At 43.4% G+C, this 22830-nt stretch overlaps 1 protein-coding gene across 3 annotated transcripts; it reads left to right on the forward strand.

The window, feature by feature from the left end:
- The first annotated feature begins 605 nt into the window (after nucleotides 1-605).
- On the forward strand, nucleotides 606-21606 carry LOC101949314 (olfactory receptor 5AR1-like). 3 transcript variants are annotated; one of them, XM_065591221.1, is made up of 2 exons: nucleotides 606-614; nucleotides 4167-5105. In XM_065591221.1, the coding sequence occupies exon 2, from the start codon at nucleotides 4167-4169 to the stop codon at nucleotides 5103-5105; it is 939 nt and encodes a 312-aa protein (XP_065447293.1). In that variant the 5' UTR covers nucleotides 606-614. The 3 variants fall into 3 exon arrangements, with proteins under 3 accessions (XP_065447293.1, XP_065447291.1, XP_065447292.1); XM_065591219.1 differs by lacking the exon at nucleotides 606-614 and adding an exon at nucleotides 19591-21606 and having other exon boundaries at nucleotides 4167-4757; XM_065591220.1 differs by lacking the exons at nucleotides 606-614; nucleotides 4167-5105 and adding exons at nucleotides 17732-17998; nucleotides 19520-21606.
- Nucleotides 21607-22830: the final 1224 nt, after the last annotated feature.

Genomic DNA, 22830 nt, shown 5'->3' on the forward strand with positions numbered 1-22830 from the left:
TAAAGCATTATGGGTTGCAACATTACACTCGGTTTCATGGACTATAAGTTATAGGAAATAAGTAAAATTAACAAAAGAATTGGGAGGGAGCTGGCATGCTCAGAGTTTTTTTGTAGCAGCATCTGCAGAAATGTTGCAGAGATCTTCAATATTGATAACCTCCTTTTTGCAGCCTACCCTGACCTTGGCGTTTTCACTTAGAACTGCACCAAGCACCTCCGGGTCAGAGGAGGCACAGAAGTCAGGAGAAGGAGTTATGAGCATGACTCCTAGAGGAAGTAGGGGCATAGTGTTTCCTGGGTAGAGACCTGGAGTGACAGACTTGGGAGTTTCTGAATAAGGAGATTGCTGGCTGTTGGTTGTTTCTACTGGTGTTCAGGGAAGCAGGACTTTGCGTAAATTCTTTGTAACCCCTCCCCCACAGATTATACCAAAGAATGTAGCTGACTTGTATCATCAATTTTTCCTGTTAATACAATCAACCCTGCAGTGCCTCACAGCTTGGCACCATTTAGGAGAAGGGGGCACCCACATGCCCCAGAGCACTGATAATACCAGCCAAGCCTGCACACCCATGGGGGATAATTTCTGCTACCATAGTGAAGAAGAGAAGAGTCATCATTGGGCCTGCTAGGATCTATCTGGGGGGAGGTGATGATCACAATGTCCTTGTGCATCTGCAGCCATGGATCAGTGCATGGGCCCATCCCTGAGGGGACCTCACCCTTTCATGTCAATCAAATACTACAGCCCATCAGCACCACACCTTTGATGTTCCTGGGATATTTTCTAGGTTGGTGGCTGTGACATACCAGGGTCCAACCCAGGTTAATCAGCAGCTGTGTCACATCTGCCTGCAACCTTGCAATGCCTTGCTGAAGTGGCTTCCACCTGGGGCACTCACAAACAACCGTCTAGCAGGCAAATCACACCCTGAGCATGTTTGTAACTGCAGCCTGGCCAGGAATAGCTGAGTTACACTCAGGCTCTCACCACCCTTGGTTATACTGCAGGGTGACCCCAACACACTCCCCAGTCTTCGATTTCCCTCCAGAAATGTACGTCCTGTGCTGCCCAGTCCTCTCCTGGACAATACAAGTTACATTGTCCGTTATTTCTTTAGTAGCACTAATATCCATGCAACTTAGCTTCTCAGACACTTCTGTTTTAACACACTGGATTAGATTAATTGACTACAAATATAGATTTTAAGTGAATACAAATAAGGAGGTATAGAAGTCAGACATAGTTACAAGAAAAATAAAGCTACAATGCAACTTGTGCCTAAGTTAACAAATGATGTGAAATTCAAAGCAAAAGTTTCCTCACCACATGCTTTCAGCCGTCTTACTGACCAAACTACTTAGGTCAGGACCCCTCCCCGAGTCCAAGGGCTGCTTCCTTTATCCCTTCAGATGCAGAGAGAGAGAGAGAGAGAGAGAGAGAGATAAAGAGATGCCTTGGGATGTCTGCCCCCCTTTTTTTATAGTCCTATCCCCCCTTTGAGAAACATTTCCACCTGGTTACCAGAAGACAAAATGTCTATGTAGAAGGATGTTCCCTGCTGCTTTTTCCTAACCTTTTTGGGCTTCCTTTGTTTCCCTTCCTTCTTGATAACTCTGGTTACTGTTTAGATACAAAATTAAGCAGAGCACACATTTCTTCATTTAAGACAGACCAGTTTGCCAGCCTGAGTTTGGAACACGTAGTAATAACCTGATACATTGTAATCTTATAACGTCTCATACATTAGCTCCTCACTTAACATTGTAGTTATATTCCTGAAAAATGCGACTTTAAGTGAAACGATGTTAAGCGAATCCAATTTCCCCATAAGAATTAATGTAAATGGCAGGGGTTAGGTTCCAGGGAATTTTCCCCTACTGTGCAAGCACCAGGTGTCGGGGGCTTAGCCCTCGGCCCACCCACTCCACCCCTTCCCCCAATACCCCACCCTTAAGCCGCCTTTTCAGCTCCCACCTCCTCCCCCTTTACGCCGCACACTGCATCCTCGCTCCTCCCCCTCCCTCCACTGACTCCTGAATGCCACAAACTAGCTGATAGTCATGGGCCAAAGGTGGAGGGAGCAGGGGGAAGATGCTGATCTATGCAGTCTGCTGGCGGGAGGCACTGCAGGGGCGTAGGGGAGCTGATAGGGGGGCTGCCAGCTGTGGACAAAACAGGCAGCCAAACAACGTTATAGCGGAGCATTGCACAACTTTAAACGAGGAGGTTCTGCAATGGAGCAGCGACGTAAGATTGAAACAACGTTAAGCAAGAGGACATTAAGTGGAGAGTTACTGTACATTATCAAAAATATTGTAATAATATTTACAATCAGAGCATGACTATTTCTAGTTGACTCATAGCTTTATTTAGCATCTTAAAGCTGAGCTCTGTGTGCAGATAATAGGCATGCAAGAGGGATAGTTTGTGAACTGCAAAAGTCCGTAGCATGCTGTGGCGTCCTCCTGAGCTCCTCTGGTTATCATGTGGTCGCCATCAGCAAAATAAGTGAACCTATCCTTCCTACTTTGGGGAGTAACCTAGCAAGGGAAGGACATAGGATACCATGATGATTGGCGTGCTATAAATAGCTAGATAATCTGGGATACTCTTACATGTCTTACAGGTTTTACATTCCACCTATTGCGGCCAGGACAATAAGGTGATTCTGAAACCAGGAATGACTGAGAAGATATCAGCTACAGCTGCATACAATTAATACGTTTCACATTTATCTAACTTTCTGTTCCTTTGATTCCAAATTTATTGCTAAGAGTTTTTGAAAATTTTTCTTGAGAAGATTTTTTGATGGAAAATTGGATTTTCCATTCAACTATTTTTTTCCTTGAAATTCTCTTTTCCCTGGGAATTATCAGCTTTCCATCAAAATACCAAACTCCCCTCCTCGCTAAACCATGGTTGTGGGACTCTGGTGATGTTCCAGGGCAGTTCAGCAGGAGGAGAGACCATCATGCATCATGAGGGATGTAGTCCAGCCTGGGAGCCTGGAATATGGAAGAGATTAGTGGTGTGTGGTATCTGATACACCTATGTGGTATTTCCGAACTGAAATATTATGTTTTTAGCAAAAAGATTTCGGTGTCCACAAACAAACCCCCTCTGTGGATCAGCTCTACACAATACCCGGCTTGCACTGAAAACAGCACGATGAAATATACCTCTAGCTTCATACTCTGTAACTCTGGTAGAAATTGCATCATTTAATAACACAGTAGAAAAGAGTAGGCCAAATTAATCCCCTGGGAATGAGTTAAACCAAGGGTGTCTTTTGTTCACAGAATGCATTAATTAGGTGTTATGGCTCTCTGAGCTCAGGTATTCCCAGTTGCTCCAGGAATCATGTCCCATAGATGACACATCTCAGTATAAAACTTCCTGAATGCTCCAAACTGGCAGTTTCTGTCAATGGGGAATCATCACCACATCTCTCTCCCTCTTCTCAGCAGGTACGTGCGATTGTCCTGAATTACAGTCACACACACGCAGACCCCATGGGGATCAGCAGGTATTGAATTCAAGACCTCCAGCACTAAAAGCCTCAGCGCCAACTCCTACCCCTTCAGCTAAAGGAGCGACCTCCTGGGTTGGAAAAAATAGGCAATTACATAGTCACCGAAGTCAGCGCTTTCCACTATATCTCTGGGTTTTCATACAGGCTAAATTAAATGCCAAAAAGCTTAATTTACACTGTAAGCAACTTTACCCCAACCCGACATGCCAAGCGACTGAGTTCACCTTTCCCAAAGAGGGTAGAAAGATTGACACTCCTTTACTCTCACCCCTTCTTTAGCTAACAAATAATCTCTTCAGACTGAGACAGTTTTCACACTGATTCTCTAAGAGCAGAGCCACAAGTGACTGTTTGCTGCTTGGATTAGTGCATAGGAGTGTTTGTCTGTAGGGCATGATTAACCTGTGTGTCACTTTATTTATGCAGCGTGTATTTTATTGAACAACTAAAATGACCAGCTGTGAACATCTGGATCTGTAGATTAAGCCCTTCCCTGAGCGGGTACTGATGTCCATTCAGAAACTGATCTCTGTTTATCTTCACTTACTTCATTACAGAGAAGGGAGAGGTTTTCCGCACCATCCAACTGCCCACATATCTGTAGCTGCCTGATTTCTGTTCAGAGGAGATGGAAAAGGGAAATCACTCGGCGGCGACTGAGTTCATTCTCTCAGGACTGACAGATCGTCCAGAGCTGCAGGTTCCCCTGTTTGTGCTGTTCCTACTGATTTATGGTATCACCCTGGTGGGGAATGGGGGGATGATCTTGTTAATCAAGATTGATCCCCGACTCCACACCCCCATGTACTTTTTCCTCAGTAATTTGTCTTTCTGTGACCTCTGTTATTCCTCGATAATTTCCCCTAAGATGCTTCTGAATTTCTTATCCCAGAGGAAAAGCATTTCTTACACTGCCTGCGTTGTGCAAATGTATCTCTTTTACGCTTTTTCAGATTTTGAGTGCCTCTTGCTGGCTGTGATGGCGTATGACCGTTATGTGGCCATCTGTAACCCACTGCTCTATACGGTCACCATGTCCAGGCAGCTTTGTAAACAGCTAGTTGCTGGGGTGTACGCTGTGGGGTTGGTGGATTCAATGATATACGCGTGTTTTACATTTCGGCTGTCATTCTGCAGCTCCAACATCATCAATCATTTCTTTTGTGACATCCCCCCACTGTTGGCGCTCTCCTGTTCTGACACCCGCATCAATGAGATTGTGATGTTTATTTTAGCGTGCTGCATTATAGTGAGCAGCCTTGTGACTGTCCTCCTCTCCTATGTCTATATCACCTCCACCATACTGAAGATCCGCTCTGCCGAGGGCCGGCGCAAAGCCTTCTCCACCTGCTCTTTCCACTTGACTGCAGTGGTCCTGCTCTTTGGCACCCTCCTCTTCATGTATTTACGTCCCACCTCCAGCTATTCCATGGACACGGACAAAGTGGCCTCAGTGATTTACACACTGGTGATCCCCATGTTAAACCCCCTCATCTACAGCCTGAGGAACACGGAGGTGAAGGACGCCTTGAGGAAAGCAATGAATAAACTCCTAACCAATTCTTGAAGCTGTTAAACTCAGTACTGGTTTAGTGATGTGGAGTGGAAACAGGTGAATTCAATTCCCAGCCCATTGCAATGTAATTTTGCAGCGCCAATGGTAGTATTGTTCATTATTATATTGTTATTATTATTAATTTGTTTGTATTCCAACAAGGTCTGCAGGCCCCAAGTGAGAGCAGTGTACAAATCACGGGAAGAATCACAGGTCCAGAAAGAGAGAATGATTTTATAAGCTGGTGGCTAGGGGCACCACCTAGAGGGTGAGATGCTCAACTTCACGTCTCTGTTCCAATTGTTATTGAATTAGTTATCCACAGTAGAACAACTTTTAAAGGAGAGATTGAGAGAAACCCAGACTGGAATAGCACATCATTCAGGGGCATATCCATGTGCATAGTGTGACAGGTTTGGTCACAGAAACCCCTATTGGGACTGTCACCTGATGTGCTGAAATTACCTCTGATCCTGTTTTCCCTGCCAGCCTGGGTCTCCAGAACCCTGCCTTGTTGAGCCAGACATGCTAGCCTGCTGCAGCACAGCCAAAGGGTCTGGGCCACACCCCCAAAACTGCAGAATTAAACTGAGACCAGCTCAGCAGGATACCTGTCTCCAGCATGCAGACACATAGCTCCCAATGGGATCTAAACCCCAATAAATCCATTTTACTCTGTATAAAGCTTATATAGAGTAAAATGATAATTTTTCACCCTCTATATCACTGCAAGGGAGATATGCACAAATGTTTGCCCCCCCCCGTTACAATTACTTACACTGAGTTTATAAATGAACAAAAGTGATTTTATTAAGTATAAAAAGTAGGATTTAAGTGGTTTTAAGTAGTAACAGACAGAACAAAGTAAGACACAAAGCAAAATAAAACAGAACATGCAAGGCTAAGCTTAATACACCCAGAAATCAGTTACAAATGTTAACTTCTCACTCCAGTTATTACTTCAGGTAAAATCCTTCTCAGGTCCGATGCCTTTTCTGACCTGGGTCCAGCCTGTTCTCACCCACCTCCTTGGTTACAGTTCTTTTGTTTCCAGGTGCTTGCAGGTATGTTTGTGGGGTGGGGAAGCTGTCACTTCAGCCAGCTGAAGACACTCATTGTTTGCCTTCCCCACTCTAAATAGAACATCCCTTTGTTTGGAATTCCACCCCCCTCTGGAAAAGTACCAGCTTCAAGATGGATTTCAGTATCAGGTGACATGGTTACATGTCACTGTAAGATACCATTGTGACGTTGCACCTCATAAGGCTTTATGGAAATATGCTTATGAATGTAAATATGACATGACTGGAATATGTTTTATGCTAGATATGCCATGTAACATATGTCAGGAAAGGTTATGTTCTACTGAATACATTCCTCCTATTTGCATGAATGTATCATTTTTTTATTCAAAGTTATGAATATTTGCTATGTACTTGTTTAATTTTAAATACCCTCAGTGAAGGAGTTGGTCAGCTTCCTGAGAAAAAACTATTCTCAGTAAGTGCCCCATCAAGAACCACTTAAGCCAATAATAAACTTGGGGATGCCAATCCGCATCTGAGCTTTCTCAGGAATGTGGCTTGGGTGGTAAGGAACTCTTGCATGGACATGTGACTCCAAAACTCCATTTTGTAGCTGGGATTCTATGCAGGGACAGGGAGGGGTGTCCACCCCAAAGGATACCTTAAAGAAACTGGAACAAAGGATAGTAACCACAGGGGGTGTGAGTGACTGCTGGACTCAGACTAGAAGGAGACTAGCCTGTAAAAGAAAGCTTACTAGAACACCACTGAGGGTGAGGTTTTATCTGTATTCAGTTTTCTTACTGTATTAGGCATAGACTTGCATGTTCTATTTTATTTTGCTTGGTAATTCACTTTGTTCTGTCTGTTACTACTTGGAACCACTTAAATCCTACTTTCTGTATTTAATAAAAATCACTTTTTACTTATTATTTAACCCAGAGGATGTATTAATACCGGGGGGGGGGGCAAACAGCTGTGTATATCTATCTATAAGTGTTATAGATGGTGACCAATTCAAGAGTTTACCAGGGTAAAACGGATTTATTTGGGTTTTGGACCCCATTAGGAGTTGGGCATCTGAGGGCAGGTCTTCACCACAGGGGGGGGGGTCGATTTAAGATACGCAAATTCAGCTACGCGAATAGTGTAGCTGAATTCGACATATTGGAGCCGACTTACCCCGCTGTAAGGACGGCGGGAAAATCGACCTCCGCGGTTTCCTGTCGACGGCGCTTACTCCCACCTCCGCTGGTGGAGTAAGAGCCTCAATTCAGGGATCGATTGTCGTGTCCCGACGAGACGCGATAATTCGATCCCCGAGATGTCGATTTCTACCCGCCGATTCAGGCGGGTAGTGTAGACCTAGCCTGAGTGTGAGAGACAAGAACAGTTTTTAAGCTGCTTTCAGTTAAGCCTTCAGCTTGTGGGGGACGTGGTTCAGACCTGGGTCTGTGTTTGCAGTCGGCAAGTGTGTCTGGCACAACCAGGCAGGGTTCTGGAGTCCCAAATTGGCAGCTAAAGCAGGGGCAGAAGTAGTCTTGGCACATCAGTTGGCAGCTCCAAGGGGGTTTCTGTGATCCAACCAGTCATATTCTTCCTGGATTGGCCCACAGGTACAAAGGAAGGCTTGCAGGTTAACAGAGCCATTTGCAGTTCATTGATTCTGAAACACCCTTAATGGCCTCCACTTAATATGTCTACATCAGTGATACAAATTTATATCTTATTCTCCTAACTCCAGACATAGAACTAATACATGTAAAGAAATGGGATGAACACACTTAGTAGACTATAACCTTTATAATGGTATGTTACATGGGGCACTTAGCATAAAGCATATTTCAGTTATGTCCTATTCAGAAACATATTTTCATAAAGCATATGGAGTGCAATGTCACACATAGCTTTGCCCAGCACTGGACAGAAGGGGGAATTGAACCTGGCGCTCTTACCTCACAGGTGAACACCCCAACTATTGGGCTAAAAATTACAAGGGGAAGGACCCCTGGCACCTGAATCCTCCCGCCGCACACACACATTGTTCTGGGACAAAGCTATTAGGAGTATTTGTAACACATTTGTGAATAGTTTCAAGTCAATCCAAACGGTATTGTTTTTGACAATAAATTATTAGTCCAGAAGAAATAGACACCTTTTCGTCGCAGCACTGGGAAATTACTTAAAGAGACATTTGGGGAGAAGACCAACAAATAAAGTGGAATACATTCACCTCTGTTTTGTATCATATTAAAATTCCTCAAGTGAGAGACAGCGATCCAGGCCAGCTGATTCTCTGGCCCTCGGTGTTCCATTTCCACAAGGAGAGACACAGTACTAACATTAATTGCATGTGCTGTGCACACCTGTTGTCCTGGGAGCAAAGATGCTCCAGAGAGTAAATCTCAAAGTCATCACAGCCAAATTTACTTCTGCCACCCAAGGAAGCAGCTACAGAGGTATTAACGTTAACATTGGTGGGGTTAGCAAACAGGGAAAGATTCGACTGTATGTCTGATTTTAGGGTTCTGAGCAGGTACTGCTTCCGTCCTCAACTCATTGTAAGTGAAGGAAGGAAAAACAAAGAGGTACCACCAAGTCATGGGCAAACAAGTCAGTTTCAGAGCTTTTTGGCCTTTATTTAAAATGACAGTGAGCCATTCATGGGAGGGGAAGGAAGGCATTATCCTGAGAGGAGAAATTTCAACTTTTCTGAACATATTTACCTATCAAAAGAAGGAAAGAGCTTTACCAAGGGAGGGAGAAGAGTAACTAGAAAAGGAGAGAAAAATAGTTTTATTAGGAAGGGGGGAAACTCTCCCATCGATTCAGGGAATGTCTATACTAATGCCATTACATTGACTCAGCTATGGTGTGCAGCAGCTTTCCACATTGATGGAAGGGTTTTTCCTTCGATGTAGTTAATCCATGTCTCCGAGAGGCAGTAGCTAGGGCAATGAAAGAATTACACTGAGGGTCGGTAGAAGCTAACTGCATTGCACAGATTCTGAAACGTTTCCCTGCCCGGTGTCCCTTAGTTTCCCCTTCCACACAGCAGCCTATAAATTATAGGAAATAAATAAAATTAAGAAAAGAATCGGGAGGGAGCTGGCATGCTCAGAGATATTTTGTAGCAGCATCTGCAGAGATGCCGCAGAGATCTTCTGTGTTAACCACCAGTTTGGGGAATATCCTCCTTTTTGCAGCCTGCCCTGACCTTGGCATTTTCACTGAGGACTGCCCCAGGCACCTCCGGGTTACAGTAGGCAGGGAAGCCAGGAGAAGCTGTTACGAGCATGACTCCTAGAGGAAGTAGGGGCATAGTGTTTCCTGGGCACTGACCTGGAATGACAGTCATGGGAGTTTCTGAATACAGAGATTGCTGGCTGTTGGTTGTTTCTACTGGTGTTCAAGGAATCAGGACTTTGTCTCCATTCTTTGAAAACCCTCCCCCACAGATTATACCAAAGAATATAGCTGACTTGTATCATCAATTATCCTCCTAATACAATCAACCCTGCAATGCCTCACAGCTTGGCACCACTTAGGAGAAGGGGGCACCAACATGCCCTGGAGCACTGATGATACCAGCCAAGCCTGCACACCCATGGGGGATAATTTCTGCTACCACAGTGTCAAAGTTAGACTCAGGACTCACAGTTTGTCAGACCACTCTGTTTTATTAGCACAGCGCTCTGCTAATAACACCCAGATAATGTGAGCACCATCCAAGACCCACACTACCTTATTTTATACAGATAAAAAGGGTGTGAACTTAACAAGAGGACAAAGAAAGCAGAACTGGCAAGTTTACCTGAGGCTAGACATACATATTCAATTTTCTTACTAACTTTTACAGATCTCCGGCTGACGTTCCACCATTAGCTTAAGTGGACTCGTTGTTTATGCCTTAATGTTCCTTTTCCTGACACCTGTATTTCAGCCTTCCTTATTGCTGCTTAAAGGTACATACAGCATTTCTTTAATCCATTCTATTTTTACAATATAATTCATTCTACTTTCACAATAGTGAAGACGGGAAGAGTCATCACTGGGCCTGCCATTGATCTCCTTGGGGATAAGTGATGACCACGATATCCTTGTGTTACCTCAAAGGGGAGCCAAGGTAACTCTAGATGTATAGTGGTCTAGGTATCGAGATGTAAAAAACAAGCCCCTTTTACTCAGAAGAGCAGATCCGCCCTCTGCCGTGTCTCTCACCGGTGTACTGGTGCACAGATCTCCCTCCCTCTTCCTTATGTGTAGTGCAAATAATAAAAACTGACAATAGGTAAAGGTAAAAACAACAGGTAAGTGTATTGGGGGATAAATTTACAAATCAGGGAAGGGGTAATTGTGATATAAGCAGTAACTAGATAAACAATACAAAAAAACCCCAGTGAAACAGCAGCTTTAAAACAGGAGCATGAAGCTCAGGCCCAAAACACAAATCACCCTGGCAATAACACATATAAACGCCCCACTGAGAGAACCCCATTTATCTCACTATGTTGTCAGCTCGTCTATGGCGGCGGTGAAGTCCAGGATCTTCACTCGTTGGGTAATTGGAATCCGCAGAGGAGGAGCACTGGAGAGTCCCTCGATGTCTCAGGGTGGAAGAAGCGACCGAAACCCTCTGGTGATGTTGCACCCAGGAACAGGAGCAGGTAAGATGGAACGTCTTCTTCCCTTTCTCGTCACGTCAGGAACGGTGGTGCCCTTCAACAATGCACTGGTGCTGTGAAGGCCTCAACCGCGCACGCACAGTCACTGGGATGGACTGCGCCACTTGTCGGTGAGTTCAGTCCCTTTATGCCTTTAGTGGTGGGAAATTATGGTACAGTCCCAAAAAAGGCAGGAAACAGTCTGAGGTAAAATTGCCCTTGGAGTTGCCAGTGGTGGGAAAAACCAGTTGGATCCAGTTAAAACTGGGCCATGATAACAGTAAACAACAAGATGGCGGTCATAAGATGGCAGTTGAAACTCCATCTTGGATTGCTGCTATATATATACAAACTACATATTGGATTTAATATATACATATTTTAATAGACTATAACACTAAAACAAAACACACCCAACATATCCCCTCCTTGGGGCCTTTTTACTTAACCAAGGATAAAAGGTCCCAAACAACCTTGATATAATGTAGAACGATAATAACTATAAGTATGAACAGAACAATACATATATATATATATATGACTCACAAGCAACATTATAGGCAAGCATCTACAGGGTATTTAAAACAGAGATGTTAAAGGGAATCTGTCTAGATCTCCTTTTAACTTTTCTGAGCTTACATAAGAAAACATTTAATATAATCACATATATAATTAAAAGAAACTGAGTAATCAAGAGTACCATGATTGGATGAAGCATAATAATCCAGGCTGCATGAGCTTCACCTGCATTAGTGATGAAGATACCTTCCCACCAATGTAACGGAGTAGATTAATCTTTCACCTTCTTAAAGATCCTTTTAATATTATTTACACAATGATGGACTGTAAGCAAAGTTTTTAAGCCTTCTGTTCTCAGGTTATTAATGTAGTAGGTGGGCTGTTTGTGATGCAATAACTTTTTAACAGCTTCCAAATTGGCTCCAATATGTATGGGCTCTATATGCTGATATAATCGGTATTCTGATTGGATAACTTCTGATTCTATGTCGTGCAATGTTAGGTTCATATCACATCCTGTTAAACTGAATACTTGACATAAACACATATTTGCCATGAAATTATTGGTTATATTATAAAACTTATTTACAACAAACATTGGATATAAACTTCTTATACAAATACAATGTTTGTCCACCTGTACTATGGCTGACTTGTTGTCCAATGAATGGTGGTGTAATTCATAATTGCATGTCCCCGATAAAGAATTTAAACACACTTGGGCTTCCTCCCATATACCCGAGGTTCAAGTATATACCAATGCTTTTTGTTCCGTGCACGCTTCTAGATTAATAGGTTTATACTTTTTGTCTTTAAGGTGCACCCATTTACTTTCCTCTATAGGTATCAGCAAAGGTCGATTGGTGAAAATTCCTAGCGGAATTAGAGGATGGATATTATCCTCTACAGCGGACTTTAAGGTAAGCACAAAGGCTATAATGGTTTTATTATGGGGATAGTAGGTAAAATTAACAAGTTTCTACCATTCAGAATGCCTTTTCTTGAAATCATTAGAGTTACTTTCAATTATTCTGTTTAATTTCAGGGGCATATTTCCTTTTAAACTATCTCTTATGATGGATTTTGCCACATCCATTAACCATTGTTGAGCCTCTATGCAGGTAAGTGCCTCGGGCAGATTCGATTGTAAAATGTAGAGTGCCCCCAATATTGTAGGTGGTCTTCTTCTTGGATGTTTAGCCAATGAGGTAGGATATCCACAATATCAAATTTGGTAGTTCCTAACCTCATCAATGCTGACGACAATGGCTCCGATAATGTTGATGCATCATATCCTAGGTCCCCTATTCTTTTAGCAAGGAGGTCTGATTAATAGCATTAATCACTCCAAGTCCGGCTCCTACACCTCCAAGCACCGTGGCTACTATATCTCTTTTCTTTCTTTGTTGCAAAGAAGATGGTTAAATACCCTTTAACCATACTTTCCATCCCATCAATAAAGGTGTTACAAAGGGTGGACATGGAAGATGTAATGGAATGATGGATATCTGTATAGGCATTATAATTTTCTTTAAGACAAACTGAGGCTCTATAATTACAGTTCTCAATACGTCCTTTTTGATGACAAAAGGTCCTACATAGGAGGCATAGAAGTCAGACACGGTTACAGGAAAAATAAAGTTAGAATGAAACTTGTGCCTAACTTAACAAACAATGTAAAATTCAAAGCAAAAGTTCTATCCCCAGATGCTTTCAGCAATCTTATTGACCAAACTGCTTAGGTCAGGACCCCTCCCCCAGTCCAATGACTGCTTTCTTTATCCCTTCACATGCAGAGAGAGAGAGAGAGTGATTTATTTTATAATCCTATCCCCCATTTGAGAAACATTTCCACCTGGTTACCAGGAGACAAAATGTCTATGTGCAAGGATGTTTCCTTTCTGCTTTTTCCTCATCTTTTTGAGCTTGTTTGGTTTCAATTCCTGCTTGATAACTCTGTTTACTGCTCAATACAAAATTAATCAGAGAACACATTTATTTGTTTAAGATAGACTTGATTGCCAACCTCAGTTTGAAACGTATTAATAAGAACTTAAGAACATACGAATGACCATACTGGGTCGGACCAAAGGTCCATCTAGTATTCTGTATCCTGTCTTCCGACAGTGGCCAATGCCAGGTGCCCCCGAGGGAATGAACAGAACAGATAATCATCAAGTGATCCATCCCCTGTCGCTCATTCCCAGCTGCTGGCAAACAGAGGCTAGGGACACCATCCCTGCCCATCCTGGCTAATAGCCATTGATGGATCTATCCTCCATGAATTTATCTAGTTCTTTTTTGAACCCTGTTATAGTCTTAGCCTTCACAACATCCTCTGGCAAGGAGTTCCACAGGTTGGCTGTGCACTGTGTGAAAAAGTACTTATTTTTGTTTGTTTTAAACCTGTTGCCATTAATTTCATTTGGTGGCCCTAGTTCTTGTGTTCTGAGAAGGAGTAAATAACACTTCCTTATTTACTTTCTCCACACCAGTCATGATTTTATAGATCTCTATCATATCCCCTCATGAGTCATCTATTTTCCAAGCTAGAAAGTCCCAGTCTTATTAATCTCTCCTCATATAGAAGCCATTCCATAGCCCTGATCATTTTTGTTTCTCTTTTCTGAAACTTTTCCAATTCCAATATATCTTTTTTGAGATGGGGTGACCATATCTGCCCGCAGTATTCAAGATGTGGGCATACCATGGATTTATATAGAGGCAATATTACATTTTCTGTCTTATTATGTATCCCTTTCAAAATGATTCCCAACATTTTGTTCACTTTTTTGACTGCCGCTGCACATTGAGTGGATGTTTTCAGAAAGCACCATGCAATGTAATCCTATAACTTCACATACAAAGTTGCCACACATATTTTATCAGGACAATACTGATCAGCAAATGATACATTATAATGCATACTATAAAAAGCCAACAAAACAAAAAACAAAAAAATCCACACAAACAATTCCACCCCACCACAAGCTACACTCTCCCAAATACAAGACAAAAAATCAGCTATTCAAACATATGAAACATAGAATGCGAGAGAACTACTGTCTGTGAAGCATACCAAACAGGCGTAGCCACACCCATAGCCCTATGTAATCAGTAGCACAATCAGGATAAATTCCATGGGAACAACCCCTAGATTGCACAGTAACACCCTTTAAGTCTATGGGAATGTGAACGTATTCTACTGCCATGAAACTCTTCACTCCCATTCCTCCCACCTCCGAAGAAACACACAGCAATAGCTCATAGTGTTTAACCTGCTCCCAATTGGTACATAACCTGGGGACCCAGCTGCGGAGGGGACCCAGCAGGAGTTAAGATGGATTAGAATCTTGTTTACGTCTGGTCTGGTCTCTGTGAAGTTTGGATCTACCTCCACATCCTAGACAGTGCATGAAAAAGGCCTTCCAAGGGGACCTAGGACAGGGGACACATTTAGCAGACCCAGTGCTCCTGACAAGTGATTTGTTTGGGGAGAGGCATTGGCAACCATTAAGGCCAGACCTTTGCTATCTGGTATAGTTTTGGCTCTTCAAAGTACTCCCATTGACTCATAAGTAGTAAGCAGCACTAGGTTTGGTGGAGGTGCTAGGTGTTTTGTAGGATAAAGACCTTATTTGCAAGCTCTTTGAATTAGGGATCTCTCTGCAAACTCCCAAGCCATGTGTTAATGTCCTGCAGGGCGTGTAAAAACCTAATGAGTCAGTCTACTCCGAGTTTTTAACTTGGTGACACACACAATGTGAAACCAGGAGAACTTCTCCTGTTTCTACTGGGCTCTGTTGCACTTGCACTGAGTGGGTCCTAAACACTCATTTAAAATACCCATCATCAACCACTTGGGCTTGGTCTACACTACCCCCCCTAATTCGAACTAAGGTACGCAACTTCAGCTACGTGAATAACGTAGCTGAAGTTCGAAGTACCTTATTTCGAATTAGTTCAAACTTACCTTGGTCCACACTCGGCAGGCAGGCTCCCCCGTCGACTCCGCGGTACTCCTCTCGGCGAGCTGGAGTACCGCAGTCGACGGCGAGCACTTCCGGGTTCGACTTATCGCGTCCAGACTAGACGCGATAAGTCGAACCCAGAAGTTCGATTTCCAGCCGTCGAACTTGCCGGTAAGTGTAGCCAAGGCCTTGATGTTTTATTTCCCTTTGTATTTTCAGTGTTGTCACTTGTTTCTGTGTGGCTTTGTTTTGCTGTCTGTGTCGCTTTATTACTTATTTTTACTGTTCTGTGTGAAGTATTAATCAAATTAAGAGTTGACATTCCTGAGAAATTGTATAATCCCGAGTGAATGCCTTTTACTCTCCTTTCCAGTATCAGAAACTATTGTATTAATATTTGGGGTGAGAGCATTTCTAGTTGACTCATAAATGTATTTAGCATCTTAAAGCTGAGCTCTGTGTGCAGATAATATGCATGCAAGGGGGATGGTTTTGTGAACGGCAGAAGTCCGTAGCATGCTAGTGTTTTGGCAGATGCTTCGTTTTTCGAGAGCAGCTTTCCCTGAAGATTTAATGGTCTGTGGTAGGAGTAAGTTATTTAATTGGGCCTCTGGTGCATATTTTTTATGCTTTCACTTAATGACCACAATTACTTTGTTTTATTTATATACCTGTTTTCAGTACGCCACATTTTGCTGTGTTTACTAGCTTGAGTTGTTAGAAAGGATGATAAAATACATGTACTCCAAGGGCAGTGTTGATTTTCTCTTTTTTTTATTTCATATTACATAAGCATCTTCAGAGGTGCACCTTGTTAATTATCCCTTGTTTTAATATTCTTTCTTCTTCTTCCATACTCATGAACTTTTAAAAATATATATGATATCTAGGTTTAGTATGCACAATAAATTACCTCGATATTGGTGCTGCACATAATAACATTCTATCTGCACATGGATGGAAAATATTAGAGGGAACATTGGTCATTTCTAGCTTTACAGAGAAATACCAAATTAACAATGGAGGGCAGATGGCTGTGGTCTCCTCCTGAGCTCCTCTGGTCATCATGTGGTCTCCATCAAGCACAATGCGTGAACCTATCTTTCCTACTTTGGGGAGTAACCTAGCAAGGGAAGGACATAGAATACCATAGTGATTGGCATCAGATAGATAGATAGATAGATAGATAGATAGATAGATAGATGATCTGTAGTACTCTTACATGTCTTATAGCTTTTACATTTCACCTATTGGGGTCAGATCAATGAGATGATTCTGAAACAATTAGTACGTTTCAGCTGTATCTAACTTTCTGTTCCTTTGATTCCAGACTTGTTGATATGGCTGGTTGGAAATTTTTTTTGAGAAGTTTTTTTGATGGGAAATTGGATTTTCAATTCAACTATTTTTACCCTGAAATTATCGTTTTCCTGGAAATTATAAGATTTCCGTCAAAAAGGCCAAACATCATGCCTCCCTAAACCATGGCTGTGGGACTCTCGTGACCATCATGCATCATGGGGGATGTATTCCAGCCTGGGAGCCTGGTCCATGGAAGAGATTGGCGGTGTGTGGTATCTGATGTACCCCCGTGGTATTTCCAAGCTGAAATGTTAAGTTTTCAGTCAAAAGCTTTCAGTCTCCACAAACAAATCCCCTTTGTGGATCATCTCTAAGCAGCACCAGGCTTGCTCTGAAAGCAGCAGAATGAAATCTTCCCCAACCTCATACTCTGTAACTCTGGTAGAAATTGCATCATTTAATAACACAGTAGAAAAGAGTGAGCCGAATTAATCCCCAGGGCATGAGTTACACCAACGGTGGCTTTTCTTCACTGAGCACATTAATTAGGTGTTGTGTCTCTCTGAGCTCAGGTATTCCCAGTTGCTTCAGGGATCATGTCCCATACATCACAAATCTCAGTATAAAACTTCCTGAATGCTCCAAACTGGCAGACTCTGACGATGAGGAAACGCCAACACAACTCCCTCTCTCTTCTCAGCAGGTACATGCGATTGTCCAGTATCTGAGTCACACACACATACAGACATCATGGTGATCAGTGTCTGTTACAGCTGTCCCCCTGCTGCATTCGTTTTTCCTCTCTCCTTTCTGTTTGTGCTGAGTGGCCCCCCCGCCCCCCAGCCATGGAACTGACCAAAGTCACAACCTGGCCCTGCTCATGGAAAAGGCTTGTGCAGACTGACTGGAGCCACTGCTCTGCTCAGGGAGGGGGGGGGGGGGCTTTTGGCTCCTTTGTCTAGCTTCTTTGTTCGGACCCGGCTCAGTGTAGGGTGCTCTGCCCAGGTATGCGAGACCTAAGGTGGCCACATAGCTGAGCATATGAGTCATACCTGTGACTCAGAACTTGCCCATGTCCTGTGCCTACCTGCAGTTTTTCCCTACCTTCTCTCCTCCCCTGAATTAAGGGGAACCAATCAGAGTTACTGGCTGGAAACTGCCTGAGTTTGCCCTTAAAACCAGACATTTTCTGATCAGACCCCCGGAGAAGGTCCTTGCTTTGCCACCTGGTCTGATCAGCTAGGGGTCTTTGGGGGGCCCTCTCCCTGCTCTCGTTTGTTTTTGAGCGTACCCCCGTTTTTAAACGCCCCTCCCATGAACAACGAATTTGTGCCTGGAGATCTCCTGATTTTTGTAAGCGAATCGAGTCCTCTCTGCGTCCTCTGATGCTGAACCTGCTGTTCCTGCTGCTGCTTTGGGGATTGGTAAGGAAAAACCTCTTGCACACACCCCTTGTTCTAGCTGCTGGCTTCCTTTCCCCAGCAGGCAGACCCAAGCTAACTCCTTGGTCTGTATCTGTAATCTGCTTCTAACTCCGCAGCGCCTTTGCTGCTAGAAATAAGCCTGCTTGTAGCCACCACTAGTTGAGCCCCCCCCTCCCCCCTTGGAGCTGTATCCTGGGCACACACCACTCTGCCCTCTGGAACTACCCCTAGTATAAGGTGCACCCATTAGGTTAGGTTTAGCCTTTAGTCTAGATAAATTGTAATTTCATTTTGCATAGCTGTGGTTAAGTTAGGTTTAGAAACTTGCTTACATTGTACTCTGTAAGTTAGGCTTAAAGAATTGTTGCATTGTGTTTTGTTACTTGCTAATTTGTGTAGTCTTGGTTAAGTTAAATCATAGATAAGATTTTGCTGTGTTCTGTATAACTGTCTCTCTGCTGTTTAAACTTGCAGCCTGTCTGCTCTCTGTGTGTGTCTCTCTCTCTCTCTCTCAATCCCTTCCCCCACGTGCTCACCCCGCTCCTACTGCTGCCAAACCACAATTGTATTACTGAAGTCTAGCATAAAACCCCATTGGTTACCCTTTTTCTCTCTAACACCCCTCACATTTTACATTTACACTACTGTGACACATTTTTACCTAGAGTTGTTGGTTATTTAACACATTTTACCTATAACTGTTAGTTGGTTATATGCTGCTGTGACACACCCTTTACATAGAAATTGTTAGCTACCTGTTCAATTAACACTGAAGTATAAATGTGTTACCAACTGTATTGTACCCCACTTTATTGTACCCCACTATTGAAACCCCCTACCCTACTTTCTAAAAGAAACCCCTCCCCAATTGTCTACCTTAACAAACCCCGTACCCCTCACTATTGAATTTTCCCTGTTTTTGCATTTTCTTAATAAAGTTTATTTTGCACCCCACCAGTGCAGTAGTTGTCCCCCAAGATCCCCTACCTGCTGACAGGGTCAATCAGCAGGTATTGAATTCAAGACCTCCAGCACTAAAAGCCTCAGCCCCAACTCCTACCACTTCAGCTAAAGGAGCGACCTCCTTGCTTGGAAAAAATAGCCAATTACATAGTCATCGAAGCCAGTGCTTTCCGTTATGTCTCTGGGTTTTCATACAGGCTAAAGTAAATGCCAAAAAGCTTAATTAGCACAGTAAGCAACTTTACCCCAACCCGACACTCCTTTACTCTCACCCCTTCTTTAGCTAACAAATAATCTCTTCAGACTGAGATGGTTTTCATCCTGATTCTCTTACAGCAGAGTCACAAGTCACTTGCTGCTCAGATAAGTGAACAGGAGTGTTTGTCTGTGGGGCATGATTAACCTGTGTGTCATTGTATTTATGCAGTGTGTATTTTATCGAACAACTGAAATGACCAGCAGTGAACATCTGGCTCTGTGGACTAAGCCCTTGCCTGAGCGGGTACTGGTGTCCATTGAGAAACTGACCTCCATTTATCTTCACTTACTTCATTACAGAGAAGGGACTGGTTTTCCGCACCATCCACCTGCCCACATCTCTGTAGCTGCCTGATCTCTGTTCAGAGGAGATGGAAAAGGGAAATCACTCGGAGGCGACTGAGTTCATTCTCTCAGGACTGACAGATCGTCCGGAGCTGCAGGTCCCCCTGTTTCTGGTGTTCCTACTTATTTATGGTGTCACCCTGGTGGGGAATGGGGGGATGATCTTGTTAATCATGATTGATCCCCGACTCCACACCCCCATGTACTTTTTCCTCAGTAATTTGTCTTTCTGTGACCTCTGCTATTCCTCGATAGTTTCCCCTAAGATGCTGCTGAATTTCTTAGCCGAGAGGAAAAGCATTTCTTACACTGCCTGCGTTGTGCAAATGTATCTCACTGTTGTTTTTGCAGATGTTGAGTGCTTCTTGCTGGCTGTGATGGCGTATGACCGTTATGTGGCCATCTGTAACCCGCTGCTCTATACGGTCACCATGTCCAGGCAGCTTTGTAACCAGCTGGTGGCTGGGGTGTACGCTGTGGGGATGGTGGATTCAATGATACACACATGTTTTACATTTCGGCTGTCATTCTGCAGCTCCAACATCATCAATCATTTCTTCTGTGACATCCCCCCACTGTTGGCAATCTCCTGTTCTGACACCCGCATCAATGAGATTGTGATGTTTACTTTAGTGTGCTGCATTATAATGAGCAGCCTTGTGACTGTCCTCCTCTCCTATGTCTATATCACCTCCACCATCCTGCAGATCCGCTCCGCCGAGGGGCGGCGCAAAGCCTTCTCCACCTGCACTTTCCACTTGACTGCAGTGGTCCTTCTTTTTGGCACCCTCCTCTTCATGTATTTACGTCCCACCTCCAGCTATTCCATGGACACGGACAAAGTGGCCTCAGTGTTTTACACGCTGGTGATCCCCATGTTGAACCCCCTCATCTACAGCCTGAGGAACACGGAGGTGAAGGATGCCCTGAGGAAAGCAATGAATAAACTCCTAACCAATTCTTGAATGTGTTCAACTCAGTACTGGTTTAGTGATGGGGAGTGGAAACAGGTGAATTCAATTCCCATCCCTTTGCAATGTAATTTCTCAGAGCCCATGGTCGTATTGTTCATTATTGTATTGTTATTATAATTAATTTGTTTGTATTGTTACAAGGTCTGCAGGCCCCAACTGAGAGCAGTGGACAAATCATGGGAAGAATCACAGGTCCAGAAAGAGAGAATGATTTTATAAGCTGGTGGCTAGGGGCATCCACCAAGAGGGTGAGATTCTCAACTTCACATCTATGTTCCAGTGGCTATTTAATTAGTTATCCACAGTAGAACAACTTTGAAAGGAGAGATTGAGAGAAACCCAGACTGAAATAGCACATCATTCAGGGGCATATCCATGTGCATAGTGTGACAGGTTTGGTCACAGAGACCCCTAATAGGACTGTCACCTGATGTGCTGAAATAACCTCTGATCCTGTTTTCCCTGCCAGCCTGGACCTCCAGAACCCTGCCTTGTTGAGCCAGACACACTAGCCTGCTGCAACACAGACCCAGGGTCTGGGCCACGGCCTGAAAGATGCAGATCTAGACTGAAACCAGCTCAGCAGGATACCTGTCTCCAGCATGGTGACACCTAGCTCCCAACGGGATCTGAACCCCAAATAAATCTCTTTTGCTCTGTGTAAAGCTTATACAGGGTAAAATGATAAAGTAAGTCACAAAGTTAAATAAAACAAAACACCCTAGGCTAAGCTTAATAGACTCAGAAATTAGTTACAAATGTTATCTTCTCAATCCAGTTGTTACTTCAGGTAAAATCCTTCTCAGGTCCGATGCCTTTTCTGACCTGGGTCCAGCCTGTTCTCATCCACCTCTTTGCTTACAGTCCTTCTGGAAAAGTACCAGCTTCAAGATGGATTTCAGTATCAGCTGACATTGTTACATGTCACCGAAAGACGCCAGTGTGACGTTGCACCCCAAAAGTCTTTATGGAAATATGCTTATGAATGTAAATATGACATGACTAGAATATGTTTTATGCCACTATGCCATGTAACATATCTATGCAAAGGCTATGATCTACTGAATACATTCCTCCTATTTGTATGCATGTATCATTTTTGTATTCAAAGATACGTATATTGGTTATATACTTGTTTAATTTTAAATAGCCTCCGTGAAGCAGTTGGTAGCTACCTGAGAAAAGACTATTCTCAGTAAGTGCCCCGTCAAGAAACACTTAAGCCAATTGGAGACACCAATCCACATGTGAGCTTTCCCAGGAATGTGGCTTGGCTGGTAAGGAACAGAGTCATGCATGGACATGTGACTTGCCCATGTGACTCCAAAACTCCATCTTGGAGCTGGGATTCTACACAGGGGGAGAGAGGGGTGTCCACCCACAAGAGAAACTCTATTTAAACCCTTGGGAAACCCTCCATTTTGTCTTCAGCTGGTTCACGAGATATCCTTTCGGGGTGGAGCGGCTACCTGAAAGAAACTAGAAAAAAGGACAGTAACTACAGGGGGTGTGAGTGATTTCTGGACCCAGACTAGAAGGAGACTAGTCTGTAAAAGGGACAAAGCTATTAGGAGTATTTGTAACACTTTGTGAATAGTATCAGGTCAATCCAAATGGTATTGTTTTTGACAATAAATTATTAGTCCAGAAGAAATTCACCCATTCCTAGTCACCTTTAAATAATTTCCCAGCATTGGAACACAAAGCGACATTTGGAGAGGTGACCAACAAATAAAGTGGAATATATTCACCTCAGTTTTGTATCATATTGAAAAAACGTCACAGGAGAGACAGCGATACAGACCAGCTGATGCTCTGGCCCTCTGTGTTCCATTTCCATGAGGAAAGGCACGGCAACAACATTAATTGCATGTGCTGTGCACACCTGTTGTCCTGAGAGCAAAAATGCTCCAGGGATCAAATCTCAAAGTCATCAAAGCCAAATTTAACCTCTGCTGCCCAAGGAAGCAGCTACAGAGTTTTTAAGGGTGACATTAGCAAACAGGGAAAAATTCGTCTCTAAGTCTGATTTTAGGGTTCTGAGCAGGTACTGCTTCCGTCCTTCTCAACTCATTGTAAGTGAAGGGAGGAAAAACAAAGAGGGACCACCAAGTCATGGGCAAACAAGTCAGTTTCAGAGCACTTCAGCCTTTAATTGAACAGACAGTGAGCCATTTATGGGAGGGTGTGACGGAGCAGGGAGCAGGGCAGATTTGACCTGGGAATGTTGCAGGGGGGTTGCAGTGGGGATGTGGGACTTCCCTTGAAGGAAGCTACCTGAGCTGTAACCTG

The sequence above is a fragment of the Chrysemys picta genome, chromosome 4, assembly GCF_011386835.1.
Source record: "Chrysemys picta bellii isolate R12L10 chromosome 4, ASM1138683v2, whole genome shotgun sequence".
Classification (NCBI taxonomy): domain Eukaryota; kingdom Metazoa; phylum Chordata; order Testudines; family Emydidae; genus Chrysemys; species Chrysemys picta.

Bases quoted from the DNA above. Each gene is read 5' to 3' on its own strand.
- LOC101949314 (XM_065591219.1), top strand. From the start codon at position 4,167: ATGGAAAAGGGAAATCACTCGGCGGCGACTGAGTTCATTCTCTCAGGA. The intron at 4,758-19,590 runs GTGATGTTTATT...TGTTCAGAGGAG, and splicing joins ACACCCGCATCAATGAGATT to ATGGAAAAGGGAAATCACTC.